The 18,555-nt window shown below is 34.8% G+C and overlaps 1 protein-coding gene across 3 annotated transcripts in view; it reads right to left on the reverse strand.

Moving 5' to 3' along the window:
- Positions 1–18,555, reverse strand: part of GPCPD1 (glycerophosphocholine phosphodiesterase 1) — a 63,005-nt gene that overhangs the window by 27,072 nt on the left and 17,378 nt on the right. The window contains exons 5-12 of one of the 3 annotated variants that reach the window (XM_004276447.3): positions 16,408–16,483; positions 14,491–14,532; positions 12,372–12,495; positions 8,594–8,825; positions 6,296–6,458; positions 5,859–5,991; positions 5,038–5,092; positions 626–718 (exon numbers count right to left, since the gene is read on the reverse strand). In XM_004276447.3, the coding sequence (XP_004276495.1) occupies positions 626–718; positions 5,038–5,092; positions 5,859–5,991; positions 6,296–6,458; positions 8,594–8,825; positions 12,372–12,495; positions 14,491–14,532; positions 16,408–16,483 (918 nt within the window). The remainder of the gene's footprint in view (positions 1–625; positions 719–5,037; positions 5,093–5,858; positions 5,992–6,295; positions 6,459–8,593; positions 8,826–12,371; positions 12,496–14,490; positions 14,533–16,407; positions 16,484–18,555) is intronic. The other 2 variants (XM_033440283.2, XM_049699482.1) reach the window with 2 other exon arrangements.

The following is an 18,555-nucleotide window of genomic DNA, read 5'->3' on the forward strand; positions in this document are numbered from 1 at the left end:
CTACTTGGTTCAAAAGTCTTTCAAAAGAAGTCCCTAGCTCCTAAGTCTAAACCCCTGAGGCTCTCCACTATCTGGCTCCGAAGCACTTCTCCAATTTTATTTTTCACTGTGGCTCTTACCACTAGTCAAATCATATAAGCTTATTAACATGAGAAAAAGCTTGAAGCAAAAAGAGAAAGGAGCCTGAAAACAAACACTCTGATAGCTTCCTTTCCTGCCTCAACAGAGGGACAGTGGCAGAATGATACAGAAACCACGTGTAATATCCTTTTTGTTAAATAGCATTAAAAAAAGAAAATTCAGCCATACAGAGAAAATACTCTAGAAAATTAATTCCTGACTCCTCCCTCTCTCTTGATGTTGTAGGAAGGAGCTTGAGAGAGGAAAGAACTGGCAGTAATTCCCTAAGAAAATGAACTAACCAACTCTATTAAATAAATAATTAAATATATAGTCATCCATCAGTATCTGCAGGGGATTGGTTCCAGGACTCTTCACAGATACCAAAATCTACAGATGCTCATGTCCCTTATATAAAATGGCATAGTATGTGTATACAAAACTTCCTAGTTTTAAAACCTACTGTCTAACTGTAAGAGTTTAAAATAAAGGAATTTCTACATACCTTTTTCATAGTCAAACAACAGGTCAGATCATGATACACTACAGGCACAAAATCTTTTGAAAGATGTACATCAAATTCTACAAAGGCTGCACCCTGACAGAAATAGAAGAAACAAGTATTTGAAAAATATTATCTGGCCCACGATACATCTAAAACTATAAGAACATGAGAAATTTATTGTTCACCATAAAATTACAGACTTGTACACACAAAACTTCTTCATGAATCATTTAATGCTATACTTCAAGCTTTTCTAAAAGGTAATTTCTTCTTTTAAAACAATTATAATTTCTTTTTTGCAATAGCACACCAATTTTTTCCTGGCAAAAAAATGGGTTCTGATCCTACTCGAACACACCCTGGGGCCCTTCTGTGGCAGTGGACAGCCTCCACCAGTGTCACCTCTGCTATTGCTATTAGCAGAAATGGCGCCTGGAGCATGGCTACCTCGCACCTCATTGCCCCTACACACCTCAAATGGACAGGGGAACCTCAACGGTGAGGTGGGAACAAGAATAAGCTTCAGTCTCTTAGCTCTGCTCCTTGGTGCACTTGAGCAGTACACTTTACAACCTTTCTTAATAAAACCTCAATAATCAGATTAAAGAGGAAACTGTAACTTCTGCTGAAAAGAAAGAGAAAGCAGAAATGGGCAACAAGAATGATGCATATGCCAAATTTCCTAATAGAAGCCTAAACAGAAGAAAGGTGGACACAAATTAGACTTAAGTCAGATCCATGATGACATATGAATTAATCCAAATAAAGGCTGAGAACATAAACTGACATACAAATTTGTGCATTCACTAAAAGAAAGCCAGCTGGGATCAAAGAATACAAGGTTTGAGGATTCTGTAATGTGTCTATGGCCCAGACAAGTGCTGTGTAAGAATGGATGGACACGTTTCCATCCCTTACCCTAGCTTTAGGTCAAGGAAGATGGTCAACTTTTCAGTACGTATGGATCAGAGACTAGAACAAAAGGAGCCTACTTCCTCAATGACTTCTGAAGCAGGAAATAAGCTTAGCTCCTTCTATTGTCAACAAGACAATGACACAAATCATTTTTACCAAAGAGAACAAACCCTATGTCCCCTAAATAGTTACAATGATTAAAAGAAATTATAGCTTTCCAGTTTAAAAGTTTAATTTTACATGATCACCATCCTTTAGAAAGATAAATTTACTAAGAGGTAAAACTTGATCTCAAAATTCATGTGTAAGGGACTTCCCTGGCAATCCAGTAGTTAAGACTCCACGCTTCCATTGCAGGGGTGCAGGTTCGATCCCTGGTCAGGGAACTAATCCCGCATGCCGTGCAGTGCAGCCAAAAATTTTAAAAAAAGAAAAAATTCATGTGTGAGCAAGCTTTAAGAAATAAGCCAATAATAACCAAAATCTCTTCAAAGATGTCTTTAACATTAAAATCAAACCAGATTTTCATAACTAACATAAGATCCATAAAAGTACAAAGGGTTTCGACAGAAGAAAAGGGCTTAATGAAATCCTATCTCAAAAAGCAGAGACCCTAGGGCTTCCCTGGTGGTGCAGTGGTTGAGAGTCCGCCTGCCGATGCAGGGGACACGGGTTCGTGCTCCGGTCTGGGAAGATCCCACATGCCACGGAGCGGCTAGGCCCGTGAGCCATGGCCGCTGGGCCTGCACGTCCGGAGCCTGTGCTCCACAACGGGAGAGGCCACAACAGTGAGAGGTCCACATACCGCAAACAAAACAAAAAAGCACAGACCCTAAAAATTCTTTATCAGGGATCTTCATGTGTTGACAGCTAATAAAACCACGCTTAGATTACTTAGCTACAGTGAACTAAAACTCGTTCCAAATAATGACCTACAGCACAACATACTCACAGATTTAATATCCTTTCAATACAAAAACAGAACTATCCACTATTAACATTTTTAAATATCAAAATAATTATGATAATCAATCTAATATGTCATGAAATATAAAATGCATCATTATTTTATATACCACTAAGAGGGAGAAAAACAATGCCAATCAAACCATGACAAGCTAAAACAGCTGTAAAACTATCCCAATTTTAGAGATATTAAAATATGAAAAAAGTATGTCTTAGAATAGATGTTTGCTCATATAAGTGATAAAGTTAAACATATGACAAATCAAATTTATTTGGTGAACTATTTTAAAAAAGGCTAAGTTTAAGGCATGTGGAGGACACTGGGAAAAAAAAACAAAATAAAATGAGATGTTCCTCCATTTTTCCCTTAGTTTAACTTGAGAACATGAGGCTTAACTTGAGGTACAGTGGAATGTGGGGGGAAATAATGCAGGTTCTTGATTAAAAATGTCAAGTTTCAGGTGCTGAAAAAACTAAAAGCTGAAAAAAGAAAAAAGGACTATCTCTGAATAATTACATAAAAGGAGTTAAGAAATTCAACATAATCAAGTTGGTATACAGGATGCAAACTGACAGACTTCAAAAAGTGTTACATAAAATCACTATCAGGGCTTTCCTGGTGGTGCAGTGGTTGAGGGTCCGCCTGCCGATGCAGGGGACACGCGTTTGTGCCCCAGTCCAGGAAGATCCCACATGCCGCGGAGCGGCTGGGCCCATGAGCCATGGCCGCTGAGCCTGCGTGTCCGGAGCCTGTGCTCCGCAACGGGAAAGGCCGCAACAGTGAGAGGCCCGCATACCACAAAAAAAAAAAAAAAATCACTATCAAATCCTTCTGTAAACATTATTTCCAAAGTGAGTATCTAAATAAGCATAGTAATTCAATTGATGAAATGCAGTGCTTAATGCGGAATGTTTTTCATGCCTCAAACACTTAAAATGTTATCTCAAAAAAAAAGGATGCTTAAAAAACAAACAAATGGGACAGAATTAAACTTAAAAGCTTTTGCACAGCAAAGCAAACCATCAATGAAACGAAAAGACAACCTACTGAATGGGAGAAAATATTTGCACGTGATTATGACTCATAAGGAGTTAATATCCAACATATATAAAAAGCTTATGCAACTCAACATCAAAAAAACAAACCACCCAAGTAAAAAACTGGCAGAAGAAATGAACTGACATTTTTCCAAAGAGGAAATGCAGATGGCCAACAGGCACATGAAAAGATGCTCAGGGACTTCCCTGGTGACGCAGTGGATAAGACTCCGTGCTCCCAATGATGGGGGCCCAGGTTCGATCCCTGGTCAGAGAACTAGATCCCATATGCATGCCACAACTAAGAGTTCGCATGCCACAACTAAGGAGCCTGCCTACTGCAACTAAGACCTGGTGCAACCAAATAAATACATAAATATTTTTTTTAAAAAAAGATGCTCAGCATCACTAATCATTAGGGAAATGCAAATCAAAACTACAATGAGTTATCACCTCACAACTGTCAGAATGGCTATCATCAAAAAGAACACAAATACAAATGTTGGAAAGGATGTAAAGAAAAGGGAGCCCTCCTACACTGTTGATGGGAATGTAAACTGGTGTAGCCACTGTGGCAAACAGTATGGAGGTTTTTCAAAAAATTAAAAACAGAACTACTATATGATCCGGCAATTCCACTCCAGAGTATACAAAGAAAACAAAAACACTAATTCGAAAAGGCATATGCACTCCAATGTTCACAGCACATTAGTTACAACTGCCAAGATATGGGAGCAACCTAAGTGAATGGATAAAGAAGGGGTGTGTGTGTGTGTGTGTGTGTGTGTGTACACACACACACACACACACACACACACAATGGAATACTGCTCAACCACAGAAAAAGGGTGACATTTTGCCATTTGTAATAACATGGATGGACTTGGAGGGTATTATGCTAAATGAAATAAGTCAGAGAAAGACAAATACTGTATGACATCACTTAGGTGGAATCTAAAGAACATAACAACGAGTGAATATAACAAAAAAGAAACTGACTCACAGATATAGAGAACAAATTAGTGGTTACCAGTGGGGAGAGGGAAGGTGGAAGGAGGGGCAATAAAGGGGTAGGGGGTTAAGTGGTACAAACAATGAGGTTTAAAATAAGCTGCAAGGATATATTGTACAACATGGGGAATACAGCAAATATTTTATAATAACTATAAATGGAGAATAATCTTTAAAAATTGTGAATTACTATATTGTATAGCTGTAATTTATATAATATACATCAACTATACTTCAAATTAATTAATTTTTTTAAGAGGATGCTTAGGATTCCATTAACTTCAATCTTCACCATGAATCTAAATAAAAATGCCTAGAAATACTTTACCTTCACTTAGAAATATATTCAGAAAAAGCATAAATATTCTCCCTTTTAACCTATTAATGCAGACTGAAGGAAGCTCTCCAGGCCTACATTTCTCTATTTTTCTACCTTTGGACCATCAGTCCAAAGTTGTTTAAAGAAAGAGAGATTCACTTACATGACTAGCAGCATTTCTTAAAGAAGCAATAGTATTTTCCTGAACTTTAGCAAGCCTGCAAGAAAAGAAATATATAGAAATATAGTTATCATTACTATAGAAAAAAAAAATTTAGTAAAGAAGTTAACTACATTTTAAACAATGGACATAGTACTTATTCTCTATTTTGAGGCTAACTTTGCCATCCCCAAAATAAGACTGTGACCATGACTTAGTTGGTGTGTGCCTTCATTCCATAAATCAAGCTCTAACAATTTTAGGTATTTACAAGCTGAATACAGATATATCCTATACCACCCCCTACCTCCCCAAGTGAGGTGACCAGTTAAGGAAAACAATCCTTTGCAATGGGCATGAAGTAGTGGAGAAACTTGCTCCCTGCATTGAAGCCTCAGGTGACTTGATACTGGCAGACCAGGGAAGGGTGGAAAAAGGCAGACACACCAACAGGGTGAAAGAACGGAAACTGTACTGAGAACTGGTGAGGAAACTAAGACCCTGAGAGAACAACATGCTGAAAGTCAGGACCACAACACAGACACACTGATATCATCAGGCTGACTGCATCAAGCTCTCCCCTCCTGGCTTTCTAGTTTTAATGTCTCTCTCATCAATTCAGCAGAATACTAAAAAGACTGACCAGAATCTTACAAGAGAGTTAGTCTCTAATTAATTTGAACTGGAAACCCCAATTACCAAATTACATTTAAATCCCAGGGTAATAATTAAAAGGATCGTTTGACCTTTTAGTTGGTCAAACCTATTTAACCTTATCAAGCATGAGCTACCAAATGCTAGTACTACTCAAATATTCAACCTACTGAGCAGTTGTTGTAGAATTTCCTGCACCTCGATGTCCAACATCCAATGGTATTCTTGGCTTCCAATACTTGGAAAATGAAGATTTCATGTCACAATTGTATCCTGGTAACGGCTTAATAATTATATAGTCAACTTTCATATGAAAAAAGGGGGAAGGGAAATAAAGACAATTAAAAAGGCTATGATGAGCTCAATTACACTTAAAAACCACTCAAAACAGCTTTATCAATCGATCAAATAGAAAGAAATCAAGTCAAAACGCATTCAAATTAAAGCTTCCAGAAAATTAGATATGTCTTTATTGTTACTGTATTTGTTAATATTCTAAAACAATTTATTAATTCTTTACCATTCTCAAAAGCTCAATTTGAAACTAATTGAAATCCTAACTTAATCTGCTTATTTGTAAAGGGTCACCCTGCTTCTCCAGGCTTACCTCTCACTTTGCCTATTGTTTTTCTGGAATTTCTGCTCATGATGGGAAGAGTAAGGATTCCAGCACTCTTCCCACTCTCTGCAATGGTGGATGATAAGAGGCACGCTGTACCCACATGTCCAGGAAGAGTGTCGCCCTGAACTATGTGTTCACTGAGATCTTCCTGAAAAATGAGGTTAAGAATAACCCAAATTCTTATACTTCAATATTTTCCATTTAAAGATCAAAAGACATCCTTTAAAATCAACTCAGAATCTATGGAGGAAGATCAGTATGAAACACAACCAAATTTATATTCAGGTACTTTAGATAGCTTTGTTGTAATGAGTAACACATTTTCTTTTAGTATATAAAGATATTTAGTATATAGTATATTTAAGATTTTATGTGTTACTTTATTGATCAAAACTGTTGATTTGCACTTCTGATACTCTAACATGTATTAGGCGAATATAAAGCTCAGACTGAAAGTTTCTAAGTACTTTTACATTCCAAGACTAAGATATACCTGTAGTGACTTTTAATGTATAGTTTATTCTTTAAAAATGCATCTACACAGATGACACAGAGGGATAGGACACCAAATACTCAACTTTGAGATTATACAGCATATTTCATCCACCTAGTCTATGAATAAATTTGTATTTCCAAAACTGCTAACCAAATGAAAGGGAAGTTAGGCTGCTCAAGAGATTATTAAGAGGTAGGTACTAAAAGAACAAGGAAATGTTCAACCAAAACCTCATATTTTTAGAATAAAAGTCTCCCAGATCTTATTAATTAGGCAAGATCTAATTATAAGGTTATAACTTTATTATAAGTGTTACTTACTGGATTCTAATCCATCCTGAATTTTGCTTTTTTAAGAAACAGTGGCTAGGTGCTACTGTTGGGCAAGGAATATTCCCTACTCTCAAAAAGCTAAACTCTAATCTAGTGGAAATGAGAGTGGAAACACCAAAGAGCCAGGACCTTAGGGGAGGACCCAGTGTTATTCGTGAGGAGCAGCTGAACAGCCCATAAGCAGAGAGCTCTAGTGTAAAGTGGCACAAGCAGCTCTGGAAAGTTGGCAGCACAGACTCTGAATAACCTGGCACAATTTTCATAGCAACTATTTTTTCTTACATATTTATACTATCAAGTAAAGTTGCAAAAATGGGTCCACTGTTACAATGAATTCTTATAAAATGCTTCAATAAACCACAGACTTCAGTCATAAAGGACTCAATCATGCTAGTTACATCAGTTTGCCACCAAAAGTTACACAGCCTGCACTTCTCTCTATCCTTGGAAGCTCCTCTGGATACAATTCATTTATATTTAGAATAGACACAGACATCAAGACATCTGGTCTTGATTTAAAACATCAATTCTGAATTCTGCAGCCTGTGGAATGAAACCCCATTCACAGAAAGATAGACAAAATGAAAAGGCAGAGGACTACGTACCAGATGAAGGAACAAGATAAAACCCCAGAAAAACAACTAAATGAAGTGGAGAAAGGCAACCTTCCAGAAAAAGAATTCAAAATAATGATAGTGAAGATGATCCAGGACCTCGGAAAAAGAATGGAGGCAAAGATCGAGAGGATGCAAGAAATGTTTAATAAAGACCTAGAAGAATTAAAGAACAAACACCTAGAAGATTAAAGAACAAACAAACAGAGATGAACAATACAATAACTGAAATGAAAAATACACTAGAAGGAATCAATAGCAGAATAACTGAGGCAGAAGAACGGATAAGTGACCTGGAAGACAGAATGGTGGAATTCACTGCCACGGAATAAAATAAAGAAAAAAGAATGAAAAGAAATGAAGACAGCCCAGGAGTCCTCTGGGACAACATTAAATACACCACCATTCACATTATAGGGGTCCCAGAAAGGTAAAAGAAAGAAAGGACCCGAGAAAATATCTGAAGAGATTACAGTGTAAAACTTCCCTAACATGGGAGAGTAAATAGCCATCCAAGTCCAGGAAGCACAGAGAGTCCCAGGCAGGATAAACCCAAGGAGAAACATGCCGAGACACACAGTAATCAAATTGACAAAAATTAAAGACAAAGAAAAATTATTGAAAACATCAATTCTGAAGTTCTCAATTATAATTTTAATAGTACCTGAATCTGTCAACTCTTGCGTTTTTAAAATCTGCTAACATGTATAGAGGAGTAACATCTAAAAAGTTGTATGAATCATGCATTTATACAAATTAACCTATGATAAAAATCAAAGCATATGTAAAAATAAGCTCTTGTCTGCGTTGTCTCTCACCCCTCTCAGTGAAATATACTCACCTCAAAAAAATCAAATATTAGTTCCAGGTTATCTGGTTCCATTGTCTGTATACTATACTCTGTCCAACGATCAGGCTGTAAGCCATACCCACACTCCGGCTGTGAATGCCTGCACTTGAACTCATTGTCGCTTATTAAGGATATCTCCAGACTATTGGACATTTTGTGAAGAACAGTGGGAGATACCCTATCATCGTCATCTTCCTCCAGACCCTCTAGTGTCAACTTTACCCTACATAAAAGGAAAAAATAATGAAATGCAAAAAGTGAAAAAGAAGGAAAATCCATATAAATGTTACCAAAACATTAAATTTAAAAATGCTCCTTGTATATGTTAAACCCTCAAATAAAAATATTACGCAGACTACACATACTATAGGTTAAGGCATTAGTTATACTTTATAAAATAGTGATTTTTTTATCTCCACACATTTCTGCAAAGTATTAAAATGAGATAAATGCTCATTATGCCTAAGGCTGTTTTCATTAATTCTTTAGGTTTTTTAAAATGAATCTAAAAGGGCATTTACTATTAACCATTTATAATTGGCTATCTCAATTTCTTATGAGAAGTTTCACAAATATATATATAAAACAAGTACAAATTTGAACCATATTCTGTTAGTGTGCATTAAAAGACTGTTAGAGTTCGTAGTTGTAAATTTTTAAATTTCCTCTTTCTTCTCACCACAGTGAGTCCACGTACTTTGTGAACAGTACATCATTAAAGAAAACTATTGTATTAAATATATATATTTGCATGTATTCATGGTTTTTATGTATGTATATTTATATGTATGTACCTTTTTAATGAAACAAATGAATAAAAAAATAAACCAAGAGTCTAAAACTCTTACAGACTCCACAGCAATGAAAACAAAATACAAGTTACCCAAGCTATTGGGTCACAAAGACTAGTTTACTCCCAATGAGAAGCAATTAGTTGCACACAGCACTTGTAATGCCAAACAGTCAACTCAATTCTAGAATATTTCTTGCACCAACTGGAATGTACATAGATTAAACAACTTTAATACCAGTGATGTAGAAGCAACGTTATTGTACAGAATACAGCTGCGCTAGTAAAACTTTTCATTCTAGATTTAAATGAGATCCACTTAATAATACAAGTAACAGAACTGTATTAGTGAGGCCTGCTCTCTCCGAATGACGCTGCTGCCTTCAACCACCGTGCAGACTTGCCTCATAGGCACACACTCTGAAACCTTCCAGAGGGGATATGAACACAGGTTATTCAATTAGTAATAAGGTTCCGTAATCATACTGTAAAACCAAAAGCAGCACCACTTTAATAATCCAAACAAAAATGATCATCTCTTCTCTCCAAACTTTTAGGAACAGTTCTGAACAACTGATTTTGTTGGTCAGCCTGAAGGAACAAACATTCTCTACCAGGACATATGAAAAGCGACCACAAGTGGATAGTAATGAACAAGCAAGGAAGAAATGGAAGATTAAAAATGGCTATTCCAGGGACTTCCCTGGTGGTCCAGTGGTTAAGATTCCACGCTCCCAAAACAGTGGGCAGGGGTTCGATCCCTGGTCAGGCAACTAGAATCCTGCGTGCCATAGCCCCCCCCCCCAAAAAAGGCTAACCTACAAATAGCAATGTGCATCTATGCCCCCCCAAAAAAATCAAGTTTAAAGGGATCTATGAAAGAATTTAGCTCTAAATGAACTAAACATTAAAGGTTTTACTCAAATAGCTATATAAATGTTATAGTCTATCATAAGTAACATTGCTTTCCAAGTTCTGGTGGAATCAAGCGAAAGAGAAACTTGTGTTGTTGAAAATGTGGTGGTAATGAGATAAAACATCATGTCTAGTGTTTTATTTAAAATTTAAATGCTGTTGCTAAGTTTTTAAAAGTCCTGATAAACCTGCAGATAAATTTATTTTCTAGCCACTGAAGGCTTAACCTATTGATAATATGAATTTTGGGGGAAAAAGATGGTCAAAACAACATTGGTTTCTAGCTATGCACAATTATTTCAGTAGGAATCAGTCACTTAATTTGTAGAGCCCAACTAAGTATGGTTATAAAAATCTTCCAGTTTAAGCTTAAGCAATACAATAATATAATCAATCACTATATAAACAAGAACAGTACAGGACTCAGGATGCGTGTACAATGCAATCAGAACCCCATTAATTATCTATTAATTTTTTTTTTTTTTTTTGGCCACACCGCAGCATGCAGGATCTTAGTTTCCCAACCAAGGATCGAACCTGTTCTCCCTGCAGTGGAAGCACAGAGTCCTAACCACTGGACTGCCAGGGAATTCCCTCTATTAATTTCTTATAGTCAAAGAAAAAATAAATCCTAATAAGCCCAACCAACCAAGGCTTTATCTTCTACTGCTACTTTTATTTCAAGGTCTTAGGCTAATAAAACACTTTACAGCGGTTAACACAATTTATTTGCTTCTTTTAACATGTAAATAAAATATTCAGTTATTTATGACTAACTGGTTAGAGAATCTCTGTGATCAAATGGATCTTGCAGATCAGCCACGTGGTCCAATTACCTAGGTTTTTCAGAAGCAAAGCAGAGGCCTAGAAAAGCTAATGAACAGAGGCAAGGTACACCCAACACTCTTTACTCACAGAATAGCCAATGGAAAGGGCTGTGAAGTGTTACCCACCCTTTCCCTTATGTATTTTATTACTGGTATAGGTAAGTACTATAATATTTTCAGCAGTTATTGTAAAACATTTATGGATTTACAAACTGCAACATCATTATCAATTTTATTCTGAAGATAATAAGTATTACTATTAATTACTTCAGTTACTGAAAATGGCCCTTTCAACCCAGCCCTGACATTTTGTCAGAAAAAGCTGCATAACGTATCAAGACTTAGAACTCTCAGTCCCAAAGTTATAAAAATTCAAATGATAGGGTTGCCTCTGTCGTTGAGAAATCAGTTCACTCAAAGATATAACATGGTAGGGCTTCCCTGGTGGCACAGTGGTTGAGAGTCCGCCTGCCGATGCAGGGGACACGGGTTCATGCCCCGGTCCAGGAAGATCCCACATGCCGCGGAGCGGCTGGGCCCGTGAGCCATGGCTGCTGAGCCTGCGCGTCCTGAGCCTGTGCTCCACAACGGGAGAGGTCACAACAGTGAGAGGCCCGTGTACCACAAAAAAAAAAACACAAAAAAGCCCCACATATACATGGTGACATTACAGAAAAATTAAGTTACTTACTATTCTGTTATTTATACAAAGCTTGACACCTAAATCTTCTTAAATTAAGATTAAATTAAACTAACCTGGAACTGCTATGGTAACTGTGACCTTCTTAACGGAAAAGTTTCTCGTTTTCAAGCCACCGGAAAATTTAGGACACTGAAGTATATTTCCATTTTTCTCTGTTCATGCCATTCTCCCTTCATTTAGCTCAAAATCATTTCGTTATGTCAATTTTAAAACAAAATATTTATTGCTACACTAAGAAATTTTAAATGGTAGAAACTACAAAGATAGTAAGCCTAGAAATCACTTATCTAAGTAAAAACAAAATTTTCTTGTTTCCAATTTGGAGATTAAGACTAACATAAGTACATTTAACTGTAGCAATCTTCAGGCAGGGAAGCAGTTCACTCTCACAAGACACCGCATTTATTAGAAAATGTGACATTATCTGTGTTTATTTTCTTAGTTTATACACATAAAGGCTATAACCAGATGGATCAGAAATCTACACCATTAGTGAAAATAAATAGGCTAAGTAACAAATACACATGGTCATACCTAAATCTAGATTTTTTTAATTTTTTCTTGGTTATTGAGACAGGAGGTTTCTCAGAATAATGCAAACGTAATCTGATTTCAGTCTGACACGTCAGCCATCCAGAATCCAGAGTCTCAACACCATCTGGCAAAGTAAATATGAAGAACAGTAATTAATATACATATTTTTAAAGCCAATCCAATAAGTACAATATATATTGACAATTCTAGTTCACATTCCGTTTAATATACTCAGGTTATCTATCACTGGTATTTCTCTCCAAAGCAAATATATAAGTAGTCTTACTTGTCATTGAAAAAGAACTTTTATATCAAGTAGGAGGGAAAAGTTAAATGAACATTAACAACTAGCCAAACTTTAGCACTAAAGTAAATTAAAATACTCTTGTTGAATATATTATTGAAGTAATACAAATCTATCTCAGAAAGAATACATATTGCAAGATGGCTTCTCACCTAGCATTTGTTCCACTGGCAGTGGATCACTACTACACTTCCAAAGTTTCACATGAAATATTCAGCTGAAACTAGTTATTCCACTAGTGCTGGCAGCGTAGATATGAGGTGGTAATAACAAAACAAATGTATTCTCTGTTTACATATTCTGCCATAGATAAACTGCATGATTGTGATAACACTGTTAGCACTGTTTAACTTGAAGTTTCTTACTAACAAAGGTAATAACATTTTCATAAATACCAGGGAGCTGACAACTGTTTTGGACCTAAGTTCTTCATCAAGAGAACTTCAAAAAAAAAAATCAAGAAGCTTTTCTCCTTAGGTATGATTTCATAACTATCAAATTTCATACATGAAGAGAAACCACTACCATCTCTTAATTTTAAACTGTTTTCAGAAATGGACAGAGTTGGAGAAATGGCTTTCTATCCTGAAGGCCAACTAACGCTGAATTTAGGAAGATGATGACAACAGCAACAGATGACGAAAGAAATGCCATCCGTTTATAACCATGCATAGTAACTAACATATAATAGAAGGATATAATGTCATCATTACAGTTGAAGAAATGAGAAAACAACTTCTCCATTAAAAAAGCTCTCCAAAACATGTAGCATAAATTTTGTGTAGTCTCTAAAACACTAAATAAAACTATTCGAGTATGTTAGACTACCTTATGATGTGATATAAATAATCCCAAACAAAATCAAGAAAAATAAGTTAAATTCCTGCCCAAATACTGCAAAAGCATGTACATTTCTTAAGTGGATAAACATATGTACTTAGTAAAACCACAACCAAAACATTCAGGCCCTATTCCTTCCTGTACTCAACAGGAATGCAAACTGGTTATGAGCAATTATCTCTGGTTCACAGTCAATGCAAGCACACATTCTGTCCACCCCCTTTACACCTTTTGACTCCTACAGTATAGTATCTAAAATGAAAATGCAGTTTAGCATGATAATGCTGATACACTGTGAGAATTCCAGTCATTGAAGAAAAAACTTGAATCCTTAGGATAAAGTATTTACTGATGCAGAAAGTATATGAATGCATATTCCACTGTAAATTAATTGTTTAAATACTCAGCCATAATTACTAGAACATTCTGCTACTTAATCTTGATTTTACTATAAATGCACATACAAACACAAAATGCACAAACATAGCTTATGAGTAACATTTCACACTTTAAATGTTGAGAACAATTAACATCATTTTCAAACATAGTAGTGTTAAGTGATGATATAGTAACAGTTAAGTACAATACTTTTAAATTGATTATATTAATTCATATACCTAAAGTCAACAGCCAAATAAAAACTAAAAAATAAATAAAATTTTAAAGCATAAGAAGTATACTGGAGGGAATTCCCTGGCAGTCCAGCGGTTAGGACTCTGCTTCCACTGCAGGGGGTGTGGGTTCAATCCTCCTGGTTTGGGAACTAAGATCCCACAAGTCACGTGGCATGGCCCAAAATAATAATAATAATACTGGAAACTATTATTTAACAGAATGCATTTGTTTTTTGGATCTAGTCTTCTAGTCTCTATTTTCAATATCATACTGTCATATTTCCCTGTGCTGTTTCTAATGAAATGTAAGGTAACATCTCAACCATGTGAATAAAAATTTTCAAAACTCAGTCTCACTTACTGTGGATTCCAAATTGTCCATCGTCAATAATAATTTCACTTTCTAAAATTGAAGGAAAATAGAAAATCTAGTTAAAATTCATGATGTATATACAGAATGAACAATTGAGAAATTACCTACCTTAAGGATTTTTTAAAAAATTAATTTAGAATTTAAAAGCAGCCCAAAGTGAATAAGCATATTTATTGTAGCCCTCAATAAAGAAATCCCTTTTAAGGAGGCTATCAAACAATAATGGTTCTTATATTCATGGTGATTATTCACAATGTTGTAAGGAAGAGAAAGAAAACTCCTCAGAGAGGTGCTCTAGAGGCACTGGGACAAATGTTTATACCAACCAATGCATGAGACTGACAAGTTGCTGGACAACAATATCTCCTGGTTGATTTTTCAAACCAAAGGTCTTGGCACAATTAAAATGCTTATTCTTACGTAGTGCGTATTCTGAACTTACCTAAAATATAATGCTCCTCAAACCCCAACTATTCTCTATAGCCAACTAAAAGCTTTTTAAACAGCATAAACTTACCTGTATATATAGAGCTATGAGGAATTACCAAAAAGTAAGTGTTTGCACATTGCCTCCTAACAGAAATTTCAACTAAATGAGAAAAGCTGTTAAGCCCCACCCTCTGAGTAAAATACTAATTATCTTCCCTGCTATTTCCTTTCCCAGTTTACTTTAAACATAAACCTGAATTTGTTAAAATAAGTGTGACAGTTCCCAATAAAGATTCTCTGGTATATTTCACACAGTTCTTAAGTTCAGAAGTTTTATTTTCCAAAAGTATAAAATACATTTATTAAAAAGACCAGAAACAAAATCATCCTACTTTCTCAAAATAAGAAAATATATTTAACTGCAAGATGCTTCAAAATGCAATTTTTTAAATATTCAATTCCTAATAATTTCCAACCTCAGTATGGCACTCTTTTAATTCTAAAGTACACTACATAAAAATTCTAAATATACTATCAAAAATGTATTACAAAAATGTATATACAAAAAGAAAATCCAATAAAGAGGATGGAATGAGATAGCTGTTTAAACAAGATGTGTCCTTGCTATATACAGGGTAAAGCAGAATCTCTCACTACTTTCTAATCTAAGCTAGTAAATAACAAGCCATTTATTCTTTAAATTCTAATTTTCTCTGGAAACTAAAACAGAGTTTTCAGCACTAAGTCAATTTATAGATGAAACCAAGTAGGTAATTTAATGTATGTGAAAAGAACTTCAAATTTTAATCTCAGTATGGAAAAGGAAATTCAAAAATACTTGTATGAAGAGAAATGCCATTTTTAGGCACAAGAAAACTAAATAACGTTTAAACAAACAAACAAACAAAAATTATCTGAATAGCAACTTTAACATAGCCAGCAGGGTATTGGGGGAAAATGTCTGCTACAACCAAGAAATCTGAATTCATTCATACAAGTTTATTCAAGTATTTACTAGTTTAAAAAACACACACAAATAGAATAACTTATTCTATTACTATTCAAAGTTAAAAATGTAAGAATCATTGTTTTGGATTAATTCTTTCCTCAAATGTTCTAAGTTCTCTGAGCAAGTAATATCAAAGCCACGGATGGATGCTCAGTTAAAAAAAATGCTATTTTATAAACTTTTGTAACTACTCCAAATATAAATATATATTCTACCATAAACCCATCTAATTCAAGAAATTAAAAATAACTAGGCAAGCATTTCTAATAAAGTTTATGAAGAAAGGCAATTAAGAACTGTTTAGTTTTGAAAGTAAGACCCATGATATGCTCAGTGAAACTTGTAGTACTGACAATGCATTGACCTTAAACTTTAAAATAAATATTTATTAAATCCCACTAAGCCATTGTGCAGCATATTAGTAACTTTATGCATATGCCTCAAACAGATGCAGTTAATGCCCATACCTAAAGGGGTTATTGATCGTGGTTGTAGATGAGTCTCCCACTTGTGAACTATGACTTGACATGGACCACCGATAGTCTGCAATTTAAAAGTTAAACGTCTGCAATAATTTCTTGTATCTTATTTTCTACCCATGATGCCATTAGATGTTTGTGGCCTAAGTCTTATACTAATTATGAAACCAAGAGATTCATCTTGTTAATATCAATATTATATGCGAAAAATCAGGAATGTACCAGGTCAAAAAACATGATGAATGCTGGAAGAAAATGAGGGTGAGGCAGTAAACAAAAATAAGATGAACTGGCAAATAAAACCATTTAAAACCCATTCTTAAATCTGCCTACAATACTCAGTTTTAATCTTTAACTGATACTCTGTCGTAAGTTAAAGTTAACAGCAAATATACTTTATGTTTGGTATGTCGGAAGTCAATGAAGTATTACTGGAAGACTGAAGTAACTCCTCAAGTGTTCGGAAAAAGCCTAAACTCTCTGATAGTAGAAATACTGAGAACAAATACTTCAAGATCAATTATCACAAGTTACTCAAGGAACTAGAGGGCATAATTAAGTCCTTCATTACATATATTTAACTAGTAAGTAGGTAACAGGAAGAATATCAGATTCTCGTATTTTAGTAACCAGTGTTTCTAAGGAGCACAGGAAGCCCTTTCCTTTAGGAAAGGACACATGCATGGGTAAATCTGAAGAACAAGTTTGATTAAAGGGGAATGAACATCCAGTTTTACTCTTACTGCCTTAAAGTTTATAAATTCATACAGTGTGAAAAATTTTAATACTGTCTTCTGTTATCAAATTCTCTTACTAAAAAAGAAAATAAAGCTTTATGTATTGTTGATAATGTCTACAGCAATTTAAACGCAAGAATGAACTACCACAAGGATTCTCTTGTGTGTTCCTAAAGTACTGAAGTATATGAAGTGTTTCCTAATTTTCCTTGAAGTATTTAAAACAAAACCCTACACTTGTCTAATTAAACTTATGTGCCAAAATACAATCCTTAAATACATATTTTAAAAGAAAATTTTCAAACTATATCCTTACAAGGTATTTTTTTTCTTCTTCTGAAGAAATTTAGTAAAATACAGAGAAGCAAAAAGAGACAAAAATCACCCATTATCACACTACTTAGGGATAATCACTATCAATATTTTCACTTATCTTTAAACCCTTGTCTAGGCACATATATACTCTTAAGTCTGGAACATATAAGCTTCTCTCTTTATTACATCTGTAGATGACATTAAATACTCTTCTATAACATTTTATAGGATTTCAATATTGATTTTATTTAATAACAAATGAGCCAAATGATAACAAATAAGTATGTAACAAATTAAGCAAGAGATAATTCTGTCATTTAAAATAACCAGAGGTTAAAATCCTTTTTTAAAACTTGCAAACTTTTGAAGATTGAAAACTAAAATTGCATTAGATATACATTCAATTCCTTAATCCTGGGATAATACAGGAACTCATTTTCTCTAGCTGAATACATCCTTGTTATAAGGGTTCACTTGTGAATTGATAATAAACTGTGTAGACATTTTTAAAAATGTAAATGTGAAAGTACTAATCTTAAAATATGGTGAATTACGCTAAAAAAACAAGAAACATCTGATCCTGCATCTGCTAGACGTTTTTTACTATAACTTTTTGCTGTCACTTTTTTGAATTTGTTTTCACACATCAAACTTTCTAACCCTCAAAAGATACAAATGTATATAATAAAAATAGGAATGTTTCTTAGCAATAATGGGCAACCAGAAATAACTAATCTATTCCCTTCTTCCACCCCTCCCATGTCCCCTGCACTCCCCTCAAAAAAAAAAAAAAAAATCCTCTTTGCTACAAAAGTGGTGTAGATCCATATTCTTATAAAAGTTACTAATCAAATGTGACTTGAAAGGGTGCCATGAACATAATAGTAAATATCAGCAGGGATTAGAAGTGGGTAGAAGAAAGGAGAGACTTTGTTTTTGTTTTAAGTTTTTGTTTTAATTCAGGTATCAGGGGAATTTCACAAAAAGTGTTGATTACAGTATCTATACTTAATCATGTAAGAATAGTCCTGTGGATTAAACACTTGAGAGGGAACATATTTTAGCAGTAATTTTTAAAACTCCA

The sequence above is a fragment of the Orcinus orca genome, chromosome 16 (genome assembly GCF_937001465.1).
Source record: "Orcinus orca chromosome 16, mOrcOrc1.1, whole genome shotgun sequence".
Classification (NCBI taxonomy): Eukaryota; Metazoa; Chordata; class Mammalia; order Artiodactyla; family Delphinidae; genus Orcinus; species Orcinus orca.